The sequence below is a fragment of the Salvia hispanica genome, chromosome 6, assembly GCF_029641045.1.
Source record: "Salvia hispanica isolate PSC_SH4W2 chromosome 6, Shi_PSC_v1, whole genome shotgun sequence".
Lineage (NCBI taxonomy): Eukaryota > Viridiplantae > Streptophyta > Magnoliopsida > Lamiales > Lamiaceae > Salvia > Salvia hispanica.
In genome coordinates, this window is record NC_142697.1 from 34,575,751 (window position 1) to 34,600,275 (window position 24,525).

Sequence of the window (24,525 nt, forward strand, 5' to 3'; positions counted from 1 at the left end):
GGTTTCAACCATTTTGGGAGTAAGCCACACCCCAATCTCTCCTATGGGAACATCAACAATGTCTTGCAGCCACCTCCGGGGTTTACAGTGTCACATGGAATGATCAATGAGCCGCAGAAGAGGAGTTGAGGACATACTGAATGCCTTCATGACCCAATCTCAGAAGAATATGGAGCATTCAAACAAGAGGCTCGAGAAGGTAGAGAATGATGTGCACAACATGACGACACATATGAAGAACTTAGAGGTACAAATGAGTCAGATCGCTCAGTCTGTGAGCGGCCAACATAAGCGTGGGCAATTCCCAGGGCAGCCAACGATAAATCCCAAGGATTGCAAGGCGATTCACTTGAGGAGTGGGACGAGTTATGAGGGTCCTTCCATGCCAGAGACTCCATCAAAACCTGCAGCTGAGCCAGAGATGGAAGTAGTGACTGAAGTAGAAGAGGAGGAACTCGAGACATCATCTCATGCAGTTCACCCTGAGGTGAATACACTCGTCAAGCCAGCAGAGGTTAGAGTGCCATTCCCCCAAATGCTGCAAAGGAAGAAGAAGAATGATCAGTTCGCTAAATTTTGGGAGATCTTCAAGAAGGTGCAGATTAACATTCCGCTGATTGAGGCACTGCAGCAGATGCCCGGATATGTCAAGTTTCTCAAGGAAGCTGTCGCCAAAAAGAAGAAGTGGGAGCATCATGAGACCGTCAACTTGACGGAAAACTGTAGTGCGATCCTGCAAAGGAAGCTCCCAGCCAAGATGGAGGATCCGGGAAGCTTTACTATTGAGTGCACCATTGGAGACTACTTTGTGGAGAATGCCTTATGCGACCTTGGGGCGAGCATTAACCTCATGCCTTTGTCTTTCTATAACAAGATGAAGATTGGCCAGATGAAGCCCACATCTATCACATTGCAGATGGCTGACAGATCGGTGTCCCGTCCAGTGGGTATAGTGGAGGACATATTGGTGAGAGTGAATGAGTTCGTCTTCCCAGCTGACTTCGTGATATTGGACATGGAGGAAGACAAGAAGGTGCCTCTCATTTTAGGAAGACCTTTCTTAGCCACAGGGAAGGCCCTGATCGATGTTGACAATGGAGAGCTTACTTTTCGCTTCAATGGCGAGAGCGTGACTTTCTCCATCTATGAAGCCTTGAAGAGGCACGGTGTGGAACCAGGAGGAAGCCTGCAGCATTGCAATGTAGTGACTATAGTGGATGATTGTGTCAGAAAGATGGCCTACACCAACGCACCAGAAGATCAACTAGAGGGGTGTATCGTTAACTCTATTCATTCTTCTCATCTTATTGATATTATGGAGGCTAATCATGAGCTTATTGAGTTTGTAGGTGCTCTGGATTCAGGGAAGGAGATCCCGAGATCATACTGTCAACAGTTCCTACCTCTTAGGAATGAAGAAGAAGACGGCAAGGATGAGGAAAAGAGCAAGAAAGTGGAGCTGAAGCCTCTTCCATCACATTTGCAGTATGCATTCCTAGGAGAAGATGACACCCTACCGGTAATTGTATCATCATCTCTCTCTGCTTCTGAATTAGATAAATTGTTGAGAGTTCTTAGGAAATTTAAGGGAGCAATAGGGTGGTCAATCTCGGACTTGAAGGGAATAAGTCCATCACTGTGTATGCATAGGATCCATTTAGAGAATGACCATAAGCCTAAGGCCCAAAACCAAAGTCGACTTAATCCTATTATGCAAAATGTGGTAAGGAAGGAGGTGATAAAATTGCTAGATGCCGGCATCATATATGCCATTTCTGATAGTGAGTGGGTGAGCCCCACCCAAGTGGTAGCAAAGAAAGGGGGTACTACTGTAGGGAAGGGGGAGAATGATGAGTTGATAGCCACTAGGACGGTCACTGGGTGGAGAGTGTGTATTGACTACCGTGCCTTAAATGCCGCAACTAGAAAGGACCATTTCCCACTCCCCTTTATTGACCAAATGTTAGATAGGTTGGCTGGGCATGAGTTCTACTGTTTCTTAGATGGGTACTCGGGGTATAACCAAATCCACATAGCACCCGAAGACCAACATAAGTCAGCTTTTATCTGTCCTTATGGAGTCTATGCCTATAGGAAAATGTCTTTTGGTTTGTGTAATGCTCCCGCCACATTTCAAAGATGCATGATGTCCATATTTCATGACTTGATTGAAAATATTATGGAAGTGTTTATGGATGACTTTTCTGTATTTGGTGATTCTTTTGATAACTGCCTTGACAATTTATCTCAAGTGTTGCAGCGATGTGAGGAGACTAACCTCGTGCTCAATTGGGAGAAGTGTCATTTCATGGTCAGGGATGGCATTGTGCTTGGGCACAAAATTTCTGCAGGTGGCTTGGAGGTCGATAGAGCAAAAATCGTTGCAATTGAACAGCTGCCTCCACCCACAAATGAGAAGGCAGTAAGAAGCTTCTTGGGGCATGCTGGCTTCTATAGGAGATTTATCAGGGAATTCTCGAGAATTGCCAAACCTCTTTGCAATTTGTTAGCTAAGGATGTGAAATTTAACTTTTCCCCTGATTGTTTGCAGGCTTTTGAGAAGCTGAAGGAGGCATTGGTGAGCGCTCCTATCCTTATCTCGCCGGATTGGTCTCAACCTTTCGAGATCATGTGCGATGCAAGCGACGTGGCGGTTGGCTCGGCCTTGGGACAGAAGAGGGATAAGATATTCCGGGTGATCTACTATGCAAGTCGAACTTTGGACCCTGCCCAAGTCAACTACACCACCACCGAGAAGGAGATGCTAGCAGTGGTCTACTCCTTTGATAAGTTCCGCCCCTATCTCCTCGGGGCCAAAACCATCATTTTCACCGATCATGCCGCAATCCGGCACCTCTTTGCAAAGCAGGACGCGAAGCCAAGGCTTATTAGGTGGATCTTGCTCCTACAGGAGTTTGACTTGGAGATCCGAGACCGAAGAGGATGTGAAAATGTGGTGGCAGACCACTTGTCAAGAATGGAGCACATGAATGAGGAAGAGAAGTTGAAGTTAGCTATCAATGAAGAGTTCCCGGACGAGCACCTATTCTTTGTGGCTAAGGGGAAAGTGGCATGGTATGCCAACATTGTGAACTACCTCGTTGCTAAGGTGGTTCTCGAAGGACTTGAAGATTACCAAAAGAAGAAATCTTTCCATGACGCAAAGTTCTACTTTTGGGATGACCCGTGCTTGTTTAGGAGGTGTGCCGATATGGTGATTAGAAGATGTGTCCCACAACATGAGTGGGAGTCCGTCATTATGCATTGCCACGCCGCACCGAGCGGTGGGCATTTTGGAGCCAACCGGACTGCCATGAAGGTGCTACAAAGTGGCCTATTTTGGCCAAGCATCACCAAAGATTGTCAAGAGTTCGTGAAGAAGTGTGATGAATGCCAAAGAATGGGGGGCATTTCTAAGAAGAAGGAGATGCCGATGACGACGATCGTGGAAGTTGAGCTCTTTGATGTGTGGGGCATCGACTTCATGGGGCCCTTCCCTCCATCTAATGGGTTCCAATACATCCTCTTAGCCGTGGACTATGTATCAAGGTGGGTGGAGGCCATTCCTACCTCAACCAATGATTCGAAGGTGGTGACGAAGTTTGTTCAAAAGAACATTTTTACGTGATTTGGCGCACCACGAGTTATTATTAGTGATGGAGGTTCCCACTTTTGCAATAGGTGGCTAGAGGCGGTGTTAGCAAGATATGGAGTAAAGCATCGGGTGACAACTCCGTATCACCCTCAAGCCAATGGCCAAACTGAGTTGGCCAACAGAGAGATCAAACAAGTTCTTCAAAAGAGTGTCAAGGCGAACCGGAAGGATTGGGCACTCAAGCTTGATGATACTTTATGGGCGTATAGGACGGCCTATATGACTCCCATCGGAATGTCACCTTACCAATTGGTGTTTGGGAAGTCGTGCCACCTCCCGGTTGAAATGGAGCACTCATCGTATTGGGCGGTGAGGCAATTGAACATGGACTTCACTAAAGCCGGCAAGGAGAGGATGCTTCACCTCAATCTACTTGATGAGTTTAGGAATGAAGCATATGCTAATTCCTCCATCTACAAGGCAAGAATGAAAGCTCACCACGACAAGATGATCGAGAGGCGTGAGTTCTACCCGGGAGACGCCGTTCTACTCTTCAACCACAAGTTGAGGCTCTTCCCGGGCAAGCTGAAATCTAAGTAGCCCAGCCCCTTCACTGTTAAGGAAGTCATGAGCAATGGAACGATGGAGCTCTTTAGACCCGATGGCACCACCTTCAAGGCCAATGGTCAAAACTTGAAGAAGTTCTATACTAGGGAGCAACAAGACGAAGTCTTTGTTGTCGGCTTGATTGAGTAGGTGGAGATTGAAGAGCGTCGAGCATACGGCGGTAAAAAGTTGCGCTATAGGGGTGGCAACCCCTAGTAGGTACATTTATTGCTTTTGTGTGTGTTTTAGCTTATCTTCTTAGTGTGTTTGAGTGTTTACATGGGTAGTGCTTATTTTCTTTCCCTAGGTTTGTTTGAGCTGAGTTTTTGGTGTTTTTGACGTTTTGTGTTCTAAGTTCTGTTGCAAGGTAAAAATAAAAAAATAAAAAAAAACACAAATTGTCCCCGGCAACGACGCCAAAAAAAAATCACAGAAAAAACTCCCGGGTGGAAGAAGCAAAACGCCCGGCCGGGCGTTTTGAGCACTAAAAACGCCCGGCTCAAGTGAGAACGCTCGGGCTGTGTTCCAAACGCCTGGGCAATTCGCCCGGTCGGGCGTTTCTCGCGGATATATATATATATATATATATATATATATATAGGATTGTGTTAAAATGACAACACCTCTTAAAGTAACACCATACCACCATTCCTAGCCAATCATTAGTACATGTGGACGAATAATAAGCTGCCATGTGGCAATCATAAAAATTGCTCAAGGGTAAATTTTCGCGGACTGCAATATCCAATACACTAGACTGCAATTTTTCCCGACTGCAATATCCAATACGCTAGACTGCAATCTATAGATTGCAGTCTAGCGTTTATACTATTGCAGTCTAGCATATTTAATATTGCAGTCTAGCGTGGTGTCACAGTGTCATTTTAAGAGTGTTGTCATTTTAATTAAAACCATAATGTATATTAAAACATCAAACCATGTAAAATAATGTACATTATACACACTAATAATGTACATTTTATTCATGTATAATGTACTGTCAGCATAATGTACATAATTCATATAATGTAAATGTACATTATTAGTGTGTACAATATTTAGAACAATACATTATACATGAATAAAATGTACATTATTAGTGTGTATAATGTACATTATTTACATGGTTTGATGCTTTAATATACATTATGGTTTTCATCTGAATACACCCCTATATATATATATATATATATATATATATATATATATATATATATTGCAACAAAACTCAGAACACAAAACGTCAAAAACACCAAAAACTCAGCTCAAACAAACCTAGGGAAAGAAAATTAGCACTATCCATGTAAACACTCAAACACACTAAGAAGATAAGCTAAAACACACACAAAAGCAATAAATGTACCTACTAGGGGTTGCCTCCCCTATAGCGCAACTTTTTACCGTCGTATGCTCGACGCTCTTCAATCTCCACCTACTCAATCAAGCCGACAACAAAGACTTCGTCTTGTTGCTCCCTAGTATAGAACTTCTTCAAGTTTTGACCATTGGCCTTGAAGGTGGTGCCATCGGGTCCAAAGAGCTCCATCGTTCCATTGCTCATGACTTCCTTAACAGTGAAGGGGTCGGACCACTTAGATTTCAGCTTGCCCGGGAAGAGCCTCAACTTGTGGTTGAAGAGTAGAACGACGTCTCCTGGGTAGAACTCACGCCTCTCGATCATCTTGTTGTGGTGAGCTTTCATCCTTGCCTTGTAGATGGAGGAATTAGCATATGCTTCATTCCTAAACTCATCAAGTAGATTGAGGTGAAGCATCCTCCCTTGCCGGCTTTAGTGAAGTCCATGTTCAATTGCCTCACCGCCCAATACGATGAGTGCTCCATTTCAACCGGGAGGTGGCACAACTTCCTAAACACCAATTGGTAAGGTGACATTCTGATGGGAGTCCTATAGGCCGTCCTATACGCCCATAAAGCATCATCAAGCTTGAGTGCCCAATCCTTCCGGTTCGCCTTAACACTCTTTTGAAGAACTTGTTTGATCTCTCTGTTGGCCAACTCAGTTTGGCCATTGGCTTGAGGGTGATACGGAGTTGTCACCCGATGCTTTACTCCATATCTTGCTAACACCGCCTCTAGCCACCTATTGCGAAAGTGGGAACCTCCATCACTAATAATAGCTCGTGGTACGCCAAATCGCGTAAAAATGTTCTTTTGAACAAACTTCGTCACCACCTTCGAATCATTGGTTGAGGTAGGAATGGCCTCCACCCACCTTGATACATAGTCCACGGCTAAGAGGATGTATTGGAACCCATTAGATGGAGGGAAGGGCCCCATGAAGTCGACGCCCCACACATCAAAGAGCTTAACTTCCACGATCGTCGTCATCGGCATCTCCTTCTTCTTAGAAATGCCCCCTATTCTTTGGCATTCATCACACTTCTTCACGAACTCTTGACAATCTTTGGTGATGCTTGGCCAAAATAGGCCACTTTGTAGCACCATCATGGCTCCCGGTCCCAGTCCCTCCGGTGTCAACCTCACCTCCGACCAGAAGAAGACGTGGAAATCCCTCGCCAAGTTGCCTTACCAAGTAGCTAGGCTCCCATGCCTCTTCACACTCCGTCAGCTCGGGATCGAGCAATCTTTCTTGGAGTTGTGTGAGGTCGGACAGCTTTCGGGCTTGTTCCTTGCACAGGGCCGCCCATCATACCATCGGCTCACCCTGGAGTTCCTTTCGACGCTGACGGTGAACAAGACTCGGCACGCAATCGAGTCCATCACGTTTCAGTTGCGGAATACCGTACACAATAAGCCGTTAGCACTGCTTAATGAGATATTTGGAACTACGGGGGAGGTGTCCAAGATGCCCTATGAGTTCAGCCACAGTACAGACAGGTTCTGGCAGGAGATCACGGGCGAAAGGAAGTTTTCTGCCAACAGGGCTAAGAGCTCTTCCATCCGGAACCCTGTCTTACGCATCCTCCAGAAGGCATGCGTCTGCTTCCCCTTCGCCCGAGTGGAGCATGGGAGCATCACCAGAGACGAGCTATTTTTGTTGTGGCAAATCTTGTATAGACAACCAGCGCTGAATCTGGGCCACTTCATGATTAAACATCTCGAACGGGCCGCAAAGAAGAAGAGCGGGACTCTGTGTGTTGGTGCGGTGGTGGCCGCCATTGCCCTCCATCTCGAGGTGCCACTGAATGGCATGATAGCAGACATTGGAGAGTCGTGGAGTCCGGTCCTGGACATCACATTCTTAAAGAGAACGGCTGTGATCGCCTCAGACAAACATGGGCAGATCTACTTGAAACAAAAGGCCGGCGACCACTTCCCACTCCCCAATTCCGACACAACTCATGTCCACGGACCGGAGCAACGGGAGAACTGGTTGATGAACAGCCCAGCCCACCACCACATCACAGCAGGGACCCACCCGGATATGTGGCGAGCCCAGAGCCAAGCGGTGATGAAGCAGCAGATGAGGACGAGGAAGAGGAGGAAGAAGAGAATGAAGAGGGACCGACCCAACAAAGAAGAGATGGGGCCGAGCCAAGCACCTCACGACGGAGGAACCGTGGGGTTAGGATTGAGGAGGATATTGATGCCATCAACAATAGGCTGGACAGCGTGGAGCTGAACATGCAGCAGCTGCGGGAGCACAACGACGCTCAATGGATTCAGTGGCACCAGCAGAGCAATGATCAGTGGGCGAACATCAATGCCCAATTTGGGAATTTCTATGCCCGGCAGGATGAAAGATGGGCCACTTTTGTGCAGCAGCAGCAAGATTTCATGGCCATGTGGCGACCACCTCATCACCCACCGAATCAGTAGAGGTCCGCCCCAATTCCACATTCTTTCAAACTTATCCTTGCCTTGGCTTGGAATAAGTTTGGGGGGGTGTCTAGTGGAATTGGACCTTTTTCTCTTTCCCCTCTCCCTAATTCGTGTTCCCCGTGATGTAATTTGTGGTGACTTGAGTGATTCTGGCATGTACCCTAATTTGATATGATGGCATCTTATGTAGTGATAGTAGGACAGTCTATCTGCTTTTATTTGATTTTCTTCTTTTGGTGTCTAGCTTTTGTGGTTTTTTTTTTTTTTGTTGGTCGAGTCTTTCCTTGGGTGAATTTGAAATGGGAAATGGGTGAGTTGGTAAGATAAACTAAGCATGTTTGTTGGATGAGTTGCCTATGATGATTATGATAAAAAAATATATATTTGCGAAAAGTTGTTGATTTAGCTAAGTGACTTGTGTTCCTGTTTGTGATTTGCCTAAAGTGAATTACTCGTTGCCTTGTCTATTGCCAAAAACCACCTTGTGAGGATTGAGACATCTAAAAAACTTATGTGTGTTTTTTCATCGACTATGCTATATGTTTCTAGAACTTGCTCGCGGTCTGTTTGAATCTGCAAAGTGGTTATAGTGATAGGAGAGGACGTTAGGCCATTCTTTGGAGCCTTATCTTAACCTTGAACCAAATTGCGAATCATAATTCTTTGCTAGCCAATTTTGAGCTTAAGCCTTTTTCTTTGATAGCCAAAATATGGGTTGAATCTCTGTTGGGTCATAGAAAAAGAAATTTTTGGGAAAGGATATTGTTGTAGCAAGAAGGTTTCGAAATAGAAAGTAAAAAAAAAAAAGAGAGAAAAAGAAAAAAATAAATGACATGCAAAGCATGCAAAAATTCGAAAAAAAAGGGAAAGAAAGAAAGAAAAGGGAAAGTCTGGGTTGATTAAATAAGGAGGTTGAGTTGAGATTGAATAAGAGTTAGCTGAAGAAAAATATGAGGATTGGGAAGTTGAGAAGAGTTTAGGCAAAGCCTAGTCTATGGAGAATGGTAAAACCCATGGGCAGAGTAGTTGTAGTTTCATCTTTGGGATTATAAGTCACTTTGGCCAAATGTTCCTCACCTAACCAAAAAGCCTTACATTACAACCTTAAGAAAAGACCTCTCGGATCCTAAATCTATAGTCACAACATAGCAGAGGAGAGTCTAGACTTCGAGCAAGCCTATGGTAATCTATACATGTTTGATTGACTTGAGAGTTACATACTTGACCCATACACTTTGAGCGCGAGAGCATATTGAAAAAATTAGACTATACACATCCAGTGAGGGTAATTGACAAGTTGGAATACGTGTTAGTAGCTTGAAGCAATGTTCGATATGGTTCTACTTGTTTGCGAAGTTAATGATGCATGATGACTTGTTTTCTTGTACTGAGGCAATGATGAAAATCCAACACACTTGCAAGAGTTTATTTTTCTTTGTTTCTTTTTGTTCGAGGACACAAGTGTTTAAGTTTGGGGGAGTTGATAAACTCGTAGTTTAGCAAGTGTATAGGATGTTTGAAAGTGCATAATTGAGTATTTTGTAGTACTTTACTTGAGTTTTCATCTATGATCCCCTATTTTAGTGTTTTGATGAGTTTGTCGAGTTTTTGTAGTCACAACAGGTGGAAACGGACGAAACTGGTACCAAAGCAGGAGGCCGGGCGTTTCATTACACTGGTCGGGCGTTTTTCTACTGCAGCCCGGGCGTTTGGTCTCCCAACCCGGGCGTATCCTCTGTGACCGGGCGTTTCTCCATGGAAAAACGCCCGGGCCGGGCATTTTGCCCAAGCCGTGTGATAAGAAGAACGCCCGGTCGGGCGTTTTGCTACTCAAAAATCGCCCGGCCAGGCGAATTGCTCGTAACTGCTGAATTTCTTCTATTTTCGCCCCGGGTATAAATAGGACCTAGGGTTCGACTCCAGGACACTTTCCACACACCCCAGAAGCAGTTTCCACTTCTTGAGAGCAGATTGAAGCGACAAAGAGTCCGATTCATCAACAAGTTTGAAGACGAAGACGATTTGCCCATTCAATTCACCCTTGGGAGTATCTTTATTAGTTTACTATGTTCAAATCTCTTTCTATGGATTTCTCTTGTGAATTTGCTTTGGATATGAGTAGCTGAATCATTTGTAGAGTTTTGGTGAAGACTACAATGAATGCTTTTGATTAATTCAAGGACTTTTGATTACCTTTGCTCTTGTGATTTCTTTGTTTCGTTCTTGTGCCTTTTCAATTCAATTGCTTAGCTACCAATTGGGTTTGTTGTCCTAGTTTGAGTAATCGAGAGATACCCAATTAGGATTGATAAAAGAATGAACAACACCTAGATAGTTTGCATTCGAGAGAAGGAATTCTAGAGTGAGGGCTTGAGCCTTTTGTTTTAAGGAGTTAATTGTGACGTATTAGAAGGAGACTTCAATATTAATAATTAATCAACTGGTTAAGTGCACTCGAGAGAGGGCTTAGTCTAGACTAGCGGCTTTCCTAGTAATCCTAGAGACTTCAAATGGGTAATCGAAGTTGTTGAGTTGTTCACATCGTGTTCGTTGTAGTTGGATCCAAGACTCTATCTCGTTCTCTTACTTGAAACTCGTCTTTTGTTGCATACTTTTGTCTTGTTTGTGTTCAATTGTTTTTCAAAATCAAAACCAACTCTTCTGGATTTTCTAGATAGTAGTCAAAATTGGTTCGTGGTACTTGAGCTGCACAATTTGTCTTCGTGGATACGATACTCATACTTGTTTATTGCTACACTAGCCCCATACACTTGCGGGTATTTCTCGTGTTTAAAATAAATCGAGTCAGGTATAGTGTGTGTATATAGTGAGTTATGTATGTGTGTGTAGTGTGTTTTTAGCGACTATGTATGGTATATGAGTGCGCGCGCGCGCGTAGTGTGTTTTTAGTGAGTATGTGTGTGTGTATTTTAATGATTGCGCAACGTGTGTAGTGTGTTCTCGCGCAATTTTTAAAATTCAATTCCATATCAATTATTTCATTTTGTCATAGAATTTGGAATTGAATTCTAGTTCAATTCCATAGAATTCCGATTACCACTATTGAGGAAAATAAATACAAAATTAATTGGATTTAAATAGTAAAAAAAGAACAAATACTATTGAGGAGAAGCCCTAATTACCACTTCAGAAAGCATACGCAGCTCTGCCGCGACTACCATATCTTCTTCAAGCAATAGTGATTCAATTCAATCCATCAATGGGGTGTGATTACTGTACAAATCTACCATTTCTTCTTCAAGCAGTGATTCAATCAATCAATCGCGCGACGTGATTTCTTCGCAAATCTACCATCAGAACTCACCACTAACATCCTCTCACGCCTCCCTCTCCGAAGCATTGCAATTTAGCAAATACGTTTGCAAACCATGGCACAATCTCCTCGGCTCTCTCGATTTCGCCAAATCCCTTCTTTCCGATTCCGAAACCCCTCATTTCCAAATAGTAGAGTTCCAAATATTTATTAAATTACACACATTGCACATATTCATTCACAACTCACGCATTCTTACACACACATTCACTTACTACACACATTCACACATTCTTGCACACTCTGCACACATTCACACACACACACACTGCACACACTCACACTCACACACACATTCGCACACGCTGCACACATGCACACTCATACACACATGTGGTATGTAGCAGTGGCGGATCCAAACTTTTTCAATTGGGTGTGCGACTTTCATGACAAATTAATACATAGTATATAACAAAAAAATATGTTTAAAATTATATCTAAAAATAATCTTCAATTTAAAATCACATATATTAAAATAAAAAATAATACTTTTATAGAATGGATGATTAACAAACAAAATAAATTAATATCTAAAACAGAAGATATCAAATTCATACAAACAAAATAAAATTTAAAATATAAAAGAAGTAGAATAAGTATGTAAAAGGAGTACAATGGTAAAAAAACATAAGCAATGATAAACATAAAAAGCAATAAAATTTAAAATATAAAAGAAGTAGAATAACACACACATTCACTTACTACACACATTCACACATTCTTACACACTCTGCACACATTCACACACACACTGCACACACTCACACTCACACACACATTCGCACACGCTGCACACATGCACACTCATACACACATGTGGTATGTAGCAGTGGCGGATCCAAACTTTTTCAATTGGGTGTGCGACTTTCATGATAAATTAATACATAGTATATAACAAAAAAATATGTTTAAAATTATATCTAAAAATAATCTTCAATTTAAAATCACATATATTAAAATAAAAAATAATACTTTTATAGAATGTATAATTTCATTTCGATGTTTTACCAAATACAATATTAATAACAAACAAAATAAATTAATATCTAAAACAGAAGATATCAAATTCATACAAACAAAATAAAATTTAAAATATAAAAGAAGTAGAATAAGTATGTAAAAGGAGTACAATGGTAAAAATACATAAGCAATGATAAACATAAAAAGTATAGTAAAAGAACTGCAATGATAAAAAGCAAAAAATAAATAAAACGTGGGGAAGAAGTAGAATGAGTATGTAAAAGGAGTACAATGGTAAAAAAACATAAGCAATGATAAAGATAAAAAGCAATAAAATTTAAAATATAAAAAAGTAGAATAAGTATGTAAAAGGAGTACAATGGTAAAAAAAACATAAGGAATGATAAACATAAAAAGTATAGTAAAAGAACTGCAATGATAAAAAGCAAAAAAAATAAACGTGGGGAAGAATCGAAGCCCTGCCTCCAAGTAGGAAAGAGACATTAGCAACCACTAGAACAATGCATATTTTGAAAGTTGTAACTCAATTAATATATATGAAGAGATATATTTGGGTACCCGTTGTTGTTATGAACTGGATCCGCCAGTGGTATGTAGTGTGTGTATTGTGGCAGGGACGGAACCAGAAATACAAATTAGCCAGTACTGAAATTTAATAAAATAATAATATTATTACAATATTAAAAATAATAATAATATAAAAAAAAATAGTTAATATACTACTATGTATATAATTCGATTTATTGTTTCGTTAAAATCAAAATATATCTATAAAGAGATGTTTAGAATCAAAACTAAAATAGTTGTTGTAAATTAGTTATTCATCTTTTAATTGATTCTACGTCATGAAAAAATTAAAATAATGAAATATATAAAATTGATTATTAAATCGATGAATATTGTGTGCATTGTACTTTAAATTTTAACATGAAACATTAAGTTTATGGTGAGGAGATTGATATTATTGTGCTTGCAAACTTTATATGCTTTTAAGATTTAAAATTTGGACAATTTGGTGACAAGTTTCCCACTCGTGGTTGAAAAAATGAAAATAAAATGAGAAAAAAAAAGTAAATTATAAAGAAAAGAACAAAATTGGTGAAAAAGAATTTCTCAGCTTGACAACGGTGTAAATGTTTACACTTGGGGTTGGTTAAAATTTAATACTACTAGAAAATAGTCCTAAAAATATGATATAAGTTAAGGCCCAACAACTAATAATACTACGTGATTTGAAGCCCAATTACAAATCATCTTCTTCCCTAAAATTTTATGCGCCGGTTACTGTAAGTATTTTGGATTCAATACTAGGGCGCCGGGGCACCAGCGCGGAGGGAGACCATAGGTGAGAGGTTTTTGGGACCGGCCAAGCCCCCGCTAGAGTGGTGGCTTAGCCGCTGGTGGTTCCGTCCCTGATTGTGAGTGGTATAGTCAATAGTGTGTGTAATGGCGGATCCAGACCCCGGAAATGGCTGGGGCGGAATTTAGTATTTTAAATATTAATAAATTTAATATTTAAATATTATATTTAATAGAATTATTTTTAATAATAAATTAAATAATATTATATAAATATTTAAGTAGCACTAGCTTTGTTAGTAAAATATAAACATGTACTATTAGCATGCAAATATGTATTATTCATTTTAAAATATAAAATTATTTTAATTATTATATGCATTCAAAACCATTGTAAATATTATATACAAAGTGATATAAGGACTGTAGTAAATATTCAGATTTTAAAAATATTTAAAATGTATATTTTGTTACATAGAGAATAAGATGCGTAGATCACAAATTATAAGTACTTTAGGACAAAAAAACTTTAACAAAAGATTAAAAATGATTTTAATTAATTAATAAATATAACAACATAATATATGCAAATTAGTAAAAGTTTAGATTTCATAAAGTATTTAAAGGTATAATTTTGATAATAAGAAGAAATATGAATTGGTAAAATAAAAAAAGTAAAGAATGTTAAACATATTGTTCTTGATGAGGGTTGAACCTTAAACCTCTTAGTTAAAATTCCAACAACCAAACCATTGGATTACTACATTTTATATATGAATTTTTGAAAACAAATATATTTCTACATTCCACGGAGGGGGCGGATATGCTATTTTTGGCTCGATTCAAAGGAAAGTTTAGGTTGTCCAAACGGCCGGGAGGGGGCAACTGCCGCCCTCTTGCCCCCTAGATCCGCCACGTAGTGAGTTATGTATGTGTGTGTGTATGTGTGCGTAGTATGTTTTTAATGACTATGTGTAGTGTATGTGCGCGGGCATTGTGTTTTTACTAAGTATGTGTGTATATTTAATGATTGTGCAATGTGTTTAGTGTGTTCTCGTGCAATTTTTAAAATTCAATTCCATATCAATTATTTCATTTTGCAACAGAAAACAATGACTCGATGGATTTGACATAGATCAAGCTAGTGATATTCATTATCTCTTGAGATTATTTTCATTTTGTTGAAGATGACTTTAAATTTGAGGAATTGTTTCCTTATTTATTTTATATGTTGACTTACTTTCCTAGAATAGAGTTCGTAGAAGTCCTATAAATAGCTTCTCTTTATACTCCTAGCCAAATATCTCGAAAAATAAAGTGTATATGATGGTATAAAACTATAAATAGTAGCCTTCGGAGAGAGGGGATTATTAGGCCTCTTCAGAGGATAGTCTGGGTTTCTTCGGAGTATTGTTCTTCTTTTGAGTTTGGCTTTTCTCTATTTTCGTTATTTTTTTTGTCAAATTGTCTTTACTCCATATCAACGGTAACAGTGAGTGATGGTTTCTACTTGCTCTTTAGAAGCATGCTCAGTTGACATGCCATTGCGTCTGGAAAGGATTGGAGAAGGCCGCGTTGGAGCTAACGCCAAGTTCAGTATCATAAACAAGTTCGATGCTAGTGTTCGAGATTCGTGCACCACACATTAATCACACACCAACAACACAGAGCCAAAACAACCCTTACTATCTCTTGCATCTGCGGAGATACTGTGTTTGATTGCTTTTTCTACCAAATTTAAAAAATACAAAATTAATTGGATTTAAAAAGCAAAAAAAAGAATAAATAAGATTTCTATTGAGAAGAAACCCTAATTACCAATTCACAAAGCAAACGCAGCTCTGCCGCAATTTTCATTTCTTCTTCTTCTTCTTCTTCAAGCGGTGATTCAAATCCATCAATTGGGAGGCGTGATTTCTTCATAAACTCACCACTAAAATCCTCTCACGACTCCCTCTCCGAAGCCTTGCAATCAGCAAATGCGTCTGCAAACCATGGCGCAATCTCCTCGGCTCCCTCGATTTCACCAAATCCCTTCTTTCCGATTCCGAAACCCCTCCTTTCCTAGCTTGCTTGACGCCGGGGAGGGACGAAAATACGATTGGCTCAACTCGTTGCACAATTTTAGAAATCGAAGAGGAAGTCCTATTCGATATCCTTGATGAAGAAGATGACAAAGAAGAAGAAGACGACCAAATTCAAAATCAAAATCTCCACGAAGTCGGAGAGGAAGTCCAAATTGAAGATGAAGAGAAACACGAAGACGAAGAAGAAGATCAAATTCAAAACGAAGACGAAGAAGAAGATCCAATTCCTCACGGGCTTCACTACAATCAGTTCACACGTTTCGATATTCCTTTCGGAAACTCAGTACCGGAATCAATAGTAGGCATCGCTGCTAATGGATTGTTTCTTCTATACTTTCAGTTTGGGCATCCTGCCATCCATCTCTTTATATGGAATCCTCTCACTCGTCAGTATATCGAGCTCTGCCGCCCCAAACAATCCATGTCGATTAATTTTAATTATAGGTTGAGTTTTGGATTCTGTGTGAGTCAAATTAGTGGGCAATAATATAAGGTCGTGTGCATCAATCACGACGGATCTGCTCATCATGTGTACACCCTCGGGACGGGAGAATGGAGGCGCCTTGAAGCCGGCGCTGCTTCTGGTTTCGGATTCCGTTCAGACGGACAGATTGTGTGTAACGGAAACCTCCACTGGAACGTGTATGACTCCACTCGACCCTTGTTGATATGTGGTTTTGACGTTGAATTTTAGCATCTTCTCTGCTCCTCCTGCCACTGTTGAGCATCCATATGTGGAGTTGAGTGTTTTGAGGGACTGTCTGTGTGTTTCTTACGCGTGGAACGATAATATTCCTCTGGTCGATGAAGAAATACCGAGTCGAGGAATCTTGGACCTTTGAGTACAGGTTGAGTTATAATGGTTTTGATTTAAATTTTGGCGATTGCTATGGAATAGAGTCTGATTATCCTATCAAAGTTTTCAATGATGGTGACATTTTGATGTTGATGGTGACAAAACACATTGACTTCTACTACCAGAAGACGCGTCTCATCTACTACTCCAGCAAGACAGGTACTATTGAACAACTCGGTCTGGTTCATGAACATCTCGGTCCGATTGATGAATCACTCAGTACGATTGAGTATTCCAATAGGCTTACGGAACAACTCCGTAAGTTTGAGGAATTGTATGTGCGGAATCACCTTACCCATGCCATGATTTTCACTCCTGTCCTTCTCTCACTAAAGACTTTTGGAATTGAGAATGTAATCTCGGACTGAGTTGATATTAATGTACTTAAGTGTTTGTTTGTTGTCGTGTTGTGTCAACACAACCTAAATTTCTTATGAGTTTATGTTTGTGTTTGATTAATCGTGTCGCGCAATTATATATATCTTAATGGGGGTAATGTCTATAAATGGAAATGGACTGATTTTATGAGGATGTACCAAATATGAACTATTGTGGTCTATTGTCTATAATCTCACTCTAGTTTATATTGTTAAATCGCTTTGTTGTCTTAATTGTACGAGATGTGTTCGTGTTGAAGGTTTTCTTGTTGTGCGGTGCTCGGGTTTGACCATATCATGTTTTGTTATCATGTTGTGCTATTATATACGTAGTGGATTGATACTGTCTTTCTAAGTTATCGGACTCATTTTGTGGATGCACCAAAATAACAAAGATGAGTATAATTTTTATAAAGGAAGGATGTGTACATTAAGAAGCCCTTATCTTTGGTATTTCACCATGTTCAGTATTTTCTCTGTCCCTTACTTTATTAATTCTCTCTCTCATTTCTTTACAAATATTCTTATAAAAATCACCATATATCTCTTTCTTGTTTTTGTATTATTTATTCGTTCTTAACATTTTTATATTTGATTGGCTTTGCATTTGTACAAGATGTGTTTGTGCTGAATGTTTTAGGATTTATCCTTTTGATACTGTGTAGTTATCTTGTCTGACTACTAGGAGCATATATATTGTGGGGCACTGTCTATATATATGGAATAGACTCATTTTTGCTGGAGTGGTTCAAGTTTTGGTATTTCACCCAACATTTTAAAAATCAGACTGAACATTTAAATCTTCTTGAAAAGGAAAAATCAATTTTTTCGATCATGAAACGATCAATGGTTGACCCTAGTTGGCTTCAGTGATGTCCCAGAGGATAGGATTAAGGGGACGGAGAAGGGACGTGTTGTGAATTACATTAATTGTTTCAAGTTATAAGATCTAGTAACATTTTTAATTGTATGATTCTTTTGATAATGTACAAAAAAGTGCAACTCACTCATCAAATGTTAAGTTATTTATAGATCTTCACATAATTTTAATGACATATGGTATCATTGTCATACTTCAGTAAGTAAATGTAACGCAATCGGAAAAGCTCGATTGTGAGCTTGCTTAACATTTTGGGGTTGAGCATCGTGGCATTACCCAGTTCAATTACTATAGCCAGCTGCATCGTAGACATGATCAGGTTTAAGCCCAAACGAGACATAAGGAGCTCAATTGCTTGGTAACGGTGTTACTTGGTTAAGGGCCGCCGGCTTAACCCGTCGTCTCTTCACTTGCCTTTACCCTTTAGGCGCCCTCGTTCCAACGGAGGCAACGAAGACAGAGTTTAAAAATTGAGGTTAAAAGAAAATTCTCTGTTATTCACAATTTTAAATAATGATGTCTCCTTAGAATTAAGAGTGCAATTAATTTCGAAAATAAAGAAAATAATAATCCGTAGTATTTAATGTGAAGAAGCCCTAAATTCTAATATTTTTGCCGCTGCTACTCTTTCTTCTTCACTATAAGCATTCCATTTCTACCATCAATGGAGCGCAATTTCTTCCACCTCCGACATCCTCTCGCGCCTCCCTCTCCGAAGCATTGCGTTAAGCAAGTGTGTTTGCAAACCATGGCTCAATCTAATCGATTCCGACGATTTCGAATTCAAAACCCCACCCGCCCTAGCTCTCTTGCAGCAGATAAACTCTACTCGGTGCTCGATTTTCGAATTTGAAGACGAAGACGGAGCCGATCTAGAGATCCATGATCTTCATTAAATTCCGCTCACACATTTCGAAATTAGAGACGAAAAATCAGAACTACTGGTAGGTATGGCTGCAAATGGATTGCTTCTTATACACTCACAGGGAGGGTTTCCTCAAATTCCTCATTTTATATGCAATCCGATCACTCGTCAATATATCGAGCTCTGGTGCCCTGAGGAATACATTTTAGATGATGATGATGATGATGATGATGATGATGATGATGATGATGAATATGATATGCTTAGTTACGGATTTGGAATGAGCAAAAATAGCGGGCAATATAAGGTGCTCTGTACCGATGTAAACGCGAGTTCCGACTCTTATCGTCATGTATACACCCTTGGAACAGGAACATGGAGGCGCGTTGAGGCTGACGATGTTTCTGGTATCGGAATCTGTTCGGCTGGATACATTGTTTTTAATGGCATCCTCCATTGGATAGGAGGAGAAGATGATTTGGCTCTTACCTTATGGGTTTGTGGTTTCGATCTTGAAACCGAATGTTTTGACATCTTCTCTCCTCCTCCTCCTCCGCCTGTAGACGGACGTGGCCATCAAACCAGGGAGTTGTCTACTTTGAGGGACTGCCTCTGTTATTCGTACACATGGGAAGATGATATTGTCATCTGGTTGATGAAGGTCATATTGTACAAGATAAGTAGAAATGGTTTTGATATAGATTGGGATTTTGCAACTGATTGGAAATATATGGGTGTTACACCAATTAAACTTTTTAAGGATGGTGACATTTTGATGCTGCTGGACGAAAAGCGGCTCATCTACTACTCCAGCAAGACAAGAACTATTCAACAAGTCGGTATGTTAAATGATGCAAATGCATAGAATTACGTTAGTGCCATGATTTTCACTCCTAGCCTTTTCTCCCTCAAGAATTTCGCACTCGAGAATGTGATCTCATTTTAGTTAGTTTGTTTGTATGGAAGGTTTGTTTGTGGTGTAGTTTTTGGGTTATAAGTCTTCTTTGTTGTTTACTGTTCGGTTTGGCCTTACCGTTTCGACCCGAACACACTATATGTGGGGCCTGGCTACTATATATATTTTGGGATGTTGTATGTAATATTGTTGTCGCTACTGCACCTATAATATCTTTTGCGATTTTGCAAAATGGGAATCAATTAGCTGTCCGGGTTTGGTCTTGTTGTTTGATCCGACACACTGTTTGCGCGGGCCTAGGCTTAGCTAATATATATATTTTGCAATGTTGTCTACAATCTTGTTCTAATTCATAATGTTAGTCTACGTCTATGTTTTATCCCTGTCTGTTCATGTTCGTTTAGAATGTTTATTGTGTCAAGCCAACATGCACGATATGTCAGTCTTATCTAGTGTATATTTTAATGTGGGCTGTTTATTATTATCTTTTTCTAGTCTGTAATGTTTGTCCACATTTTGTGTTATCGGGTTGTGTCAACAAAAATGAAATAACATTGTTATCGCGTTCGTTTTCGTGATAAGACTTTTCTTATCTTGTCATCTACGGGCTGTTATAAAGGAAAGGCTCTTTAACACAAAATTAAAGAGTGAACAGAGAAAAACACATTATTTATCTAAATACATTATTTACTAAAAGGAGAAATGAATAGATTATTTTTCAAATACATTATTTATCCACCAAGTGTTGAGGATAAAACAATTTGTAGTATTCATTTCAACTTTCAAACAAGTGCTTTATGAGATGCAGTTGGTCATTCTCTATATATATGACCTTTTTCTCGTTTCCCTCACAATATAAGAGTATTCATTTAAAAAAGATGCTCATATCAACACTAATAAAAGCATCTAATGTAAAAAAAGAGCAAAACAAGAAAGATTAAATATATTTGCAAAAAGAGAAATGAATTGTAATAGGATAGTTTGAATACAAATACTATATCAACAATATAAGAGCATTTCCAAGGGGAAAAGGTACGTTAAATATATCTTCTTAAAAAGTACTCCATCCGTCCCGCTTCAACAGTCCCATTGATTTTCTGCACTCGTTTTGTAAAAATGATAATAAATAGTTAAAGTGGAGAAATAATAAAGTAAAAAAGAGAATAATGTAGATAAGACTTTTCTCTATATTATTCTCTTTTTTACTTTATTATTTCTCCACTTTAATTATTTATTATCATTTTTACAAAATGAGTGCAGAAAAGTCAATGGGACTGCTGAAGCGGGACGGGGGGAGTAATGGATTCCAAAGAAAGAAGATAAACTAAAAAGATAAACAAATAACTTTTTTATCTTTTGTATCAAGAAGAGGTAAAATAATTCTTAAAATGAAAAAGATGAAAGATGTATAATACCTCCTCAACTATTATTTCCATTGGACCATTAACTTTTATAGAAAAAGATAAATATAATAGTAATTTTTCCTTACCTCTTAATTTACCATTTTCCTTGGAAATGCTATAAGACTGGAAGATTATTAATCTTTTCAAACACAAAAAGTATTCATTTCAAAGTTCAACCAAATGCATTGTAGTAACTTAAAAGAAATGAGTTGGTTGGTCTTTCCCTTTTGACTGTTCTAGTTTCCAAGGGCTTACATCATGAGAATCACAATCACAATATATAAGCAGCTCTCTCTTCATCAGATTTTTTAAGCAGTGATTAAGTCCAAATCTGTGTCAAATAATTGAATGTGATTTGTTGGGAAATCTACCATCAGAAATCACCGCAGAAATCCTCTCTTGGCTCCCCATCCGAGGCATTGCAACCAGCAAGTGCGTTTGCAAACCTGGCTCAATCTGCTTGTCGAATTCTCACTAAAAAGTTTCGGAGTTGAAAAAGTGATCTCATTCTAGTGTATAATGTTAGTCAGCATTTTAGTTTTGTCGTTATCTAGTTATGCTTGTGTCTAAAGTTTCTTTATCGTTTGGTGTTAAGATTTAGCTTTATCATCTGACATATTCTATATGACTGACGAGGCTAGTATAAATGCTCTTTGTAATTATATCGTTCTAGTTGATAATGTCAATCTAAATCGTCTCCATGTTCGTTTGTAAGGTTTTCTTATCGTGTGTTGTTCGAGTTTGGCCTTATCATGTCGTCAGGCTTATATATATAATTGTTGGAAACTATAGTGGAACTAACAAAAATGAACTATGTAGTTAGAAACACTTGTCTTTCTGTTTTGAAAACTTGATCAGCTTACATCTGGTTCGATGGATAATGTGCTTGTTGTCTGATCTGATTCGGACATAAAAATTGTTGAATACCTGAATCGTTGAACTAAATAATTTAGCCTCTTAAATATAATTTTAAATTTTTGGATAAAAAGTAATTGAGGTATTTTTAGTGAAAAATGGCATATATATCAGAAAAAGGATTTCTAAATTAGAAAGCTCGTTCAAGTTGAAATAGTTCATATATTTTGTTAGTAGTATATAAGAAATGAAGAGAAGAAACCCTAATTCTTATTCACACAACGCAGCGGCCACTTCTTCTTTAGTCAATTTCCACCATTAATGGGGAGGCGTGATTTCTTCAGTAATCTACCATCGGAACTCATCACCAACATCCTCTCACGTCTCCCTCTCCGAAGCATTTCAATCAGCAAATGCGTCTGCAAACCATGGCTCAATCTCCTTCAATCCGATGATTTCGCCAAATCCAAAATCAAAACCCCTCCCGCCCTAGCTCAATTGATGTCCTTGACGAAGTCAACTCAGTGCACCGTTTTCAAATTCAAAGACGAAGACGAATCCGATGTTGAGAGCCACGCTCTTCGATTCCGCCCAATCACAGATTTCGAAATCCCTCTCGGAAACAAATTTGAAAGATGTCGAGATCAGGAGACTTAACGGATTGCTCCTTATACAGACGTTGGTAGAGCTTCGTATTTATGCATGCAATTCGATCACTCGTGAATATATTGACCTCTTTATCCCTGCTGAATACGTCTCGGCTTATTTGTTGAGTTTCGGATTTGGTGTGAGCGAAATAAGTGGGCAATATAAGATTGTCTGCGTTAACGCGGATGATGGAACGGGAACATGGAGGCGCGTTGAAGCTGGCGCCACTTCCAGTTTCATATTCTGTTTCCATGCTTATATTGAGTGTAACGGCAACCTCCATTGGACGGTGGAAGATTCTGCTGAAAACATGTCTATCTGTGCTTTTGATCTCGATACGGAACGTTTTAGCATCTTCTCTGCACCTGCAATAGATGGACTTACCGAAGATCGACATGCTATCGATTTCAGGTTTAATGTTTTGAGGGACTGCCTGTGTTTGTCCTATACATTGGACGATAAGGTTGTCATCTGGCAGATGAAGGAACACCGAGTCGTGGAATCTTGGACCATGATGTACCATATTAGTATTGATATTGATTGTGGTATTGATGATTGTCATTGGAAACTTATGAATGTTTATCCAATCAAACTTTTCGAAAACGGTGATGTGATCATGTTTTTGGAAGAGAAGTGCCTCATCTACTACTCCAGCAAGACGAGAAATCTTCGAGAAGTCTGTAGGCTTACGGAAGGAACTTCAGAGGATGACGAGGCATGTGCCATGATTTACACTTCTAGCCTTTTCTCACTCAAGAGTTTCGGGGTTGAGAATGTGATATCGTTCTAGTTTCATAATGTTAGTCCACATATTGTTTTGTTGTTGTATGGTTGTGTCTGTGTCGAAGGTTTCTTTATTATGTAGTGCATCGTGACGACCTGACAATGTTGATTTTAAGTTGACATATCTATTTGGGATTTGTGCCTCCATTTGTATGATTGTTCAAATTCTTTAGTTTACAATTTTATTCAAACTTCACAATCAAGAACAGTTCTAGCAGTTGTGCAGATGTTGGAAGGGATCATGGCCATTGAACGGCCCCGAGGCCTAAAGCTGATGTGGAGGGATCTGTTGGTAGCACCAGTGTCACTGAGTCTACATTCGCGATTTCAGTGCCGGTGCTCTCTTGATCCTTGTTGTTGTGTTTCGTCATTTGCCCCTGGGAGGCATGGCGAACGGGGAGCTACCTCGTTGCTGTTGACGTCGCAGGCAAAGTGAACAGATTTTCCTGTTGATTGACAACAGAGGGAAACAGAGAGAAATTGTTTTACTTTGATTAGGTAAAAACAGATTACACATTTGTTTCTTCTTTTTCTATTTTGTTGTGATGATTTCTTGATTATATTTTGTGTTTGTTATGGAATTGGGCTCGAAAAAGGTGATTTGGAAAAGGAATTGTAATTATTGTCTTATAGCTATATAAGACATGATTGGATCATAAAATTTTGGTTTTGTTTTTGAATTAGATTTGATGCCTGTTCGTCCAATCAAAGTTTTCAAAAATGGTGATGTTTTGATGTTTCTTAGCGAGAAGTACTTCATCTACTACTCCACAATAAGACAAGAACTATTCGACAAGTTGGTATGACTATAGGTGGACCTTCAATGTATGATGCTGCCCCTGCCATGGTTTACACTCCTAGCCTTTTCTCACTCAAGAATTTTGGAGTCGAGAATGTGATCTCGTTCTAGTTCATGATGTTCCTCTACTTATGTGTTTATATGGTCGTGTCTATGTTGAAGGTTTCTTTATTGTGTATTGTTAAGAGCAATGTTGATTCTGAGTTGAAACATCTATTTCTGATTTGTGCTTCCATTTGTGTGATTATTCAAATTCTTTAGTTTATAATTTCATTCAATCTTCATAACTAAATGAGGAGGCAGTTTTTGTGTGCTTTTGGCATATACAAGAGCAGCCATCGCAGCGGCGATTATTAAGAACTTCCTGGCCGTCGCTGCGGACAACCGGATGGTTGTAGTTCTCGTCCATGAAGCACAGCGAACGGGAAACTTTCTCG

At 39.4% G+C, this 24,525-nt stretch overlaps 2 protein-coding genes across 2 annotated transcripts; both read left to right on the plus strand.

Moving 5' to 3' along the window:
* Positions 1 to 6,668: 6,668 nt before the first annotated feature.
* On the plus strand, positions 6,669 to 7,805 carry LOC148923685 (uncharacterized). Its single transcript, XM_089061582.1, has one exon. The coding sequence runs from the start codon at positions 6,669 to 6,671 to the stop codon at positions 7,803 to 7,805; it is 1,137 nt and encodes a 378-aa protein (XP_088917708.1).
* Positions 7,806 to 22,420: 14,615 nt separating this feature from the next.
* Positions 22,421 to 23,296, plus strand: LOC125206693 (F-box protein At3g07870-like). Its single transcript, XM_048105933.1, has one exon. It carries the CDS (start codon positions 22,421 to 22,423, stop codon positions 23,294 to 23,296), a length of 876 nt encoding a protein of 291 aa, XP_047961890.1.
* Positions 23,297 to 24,525: the final 1,229 nt, after the last annotated feature.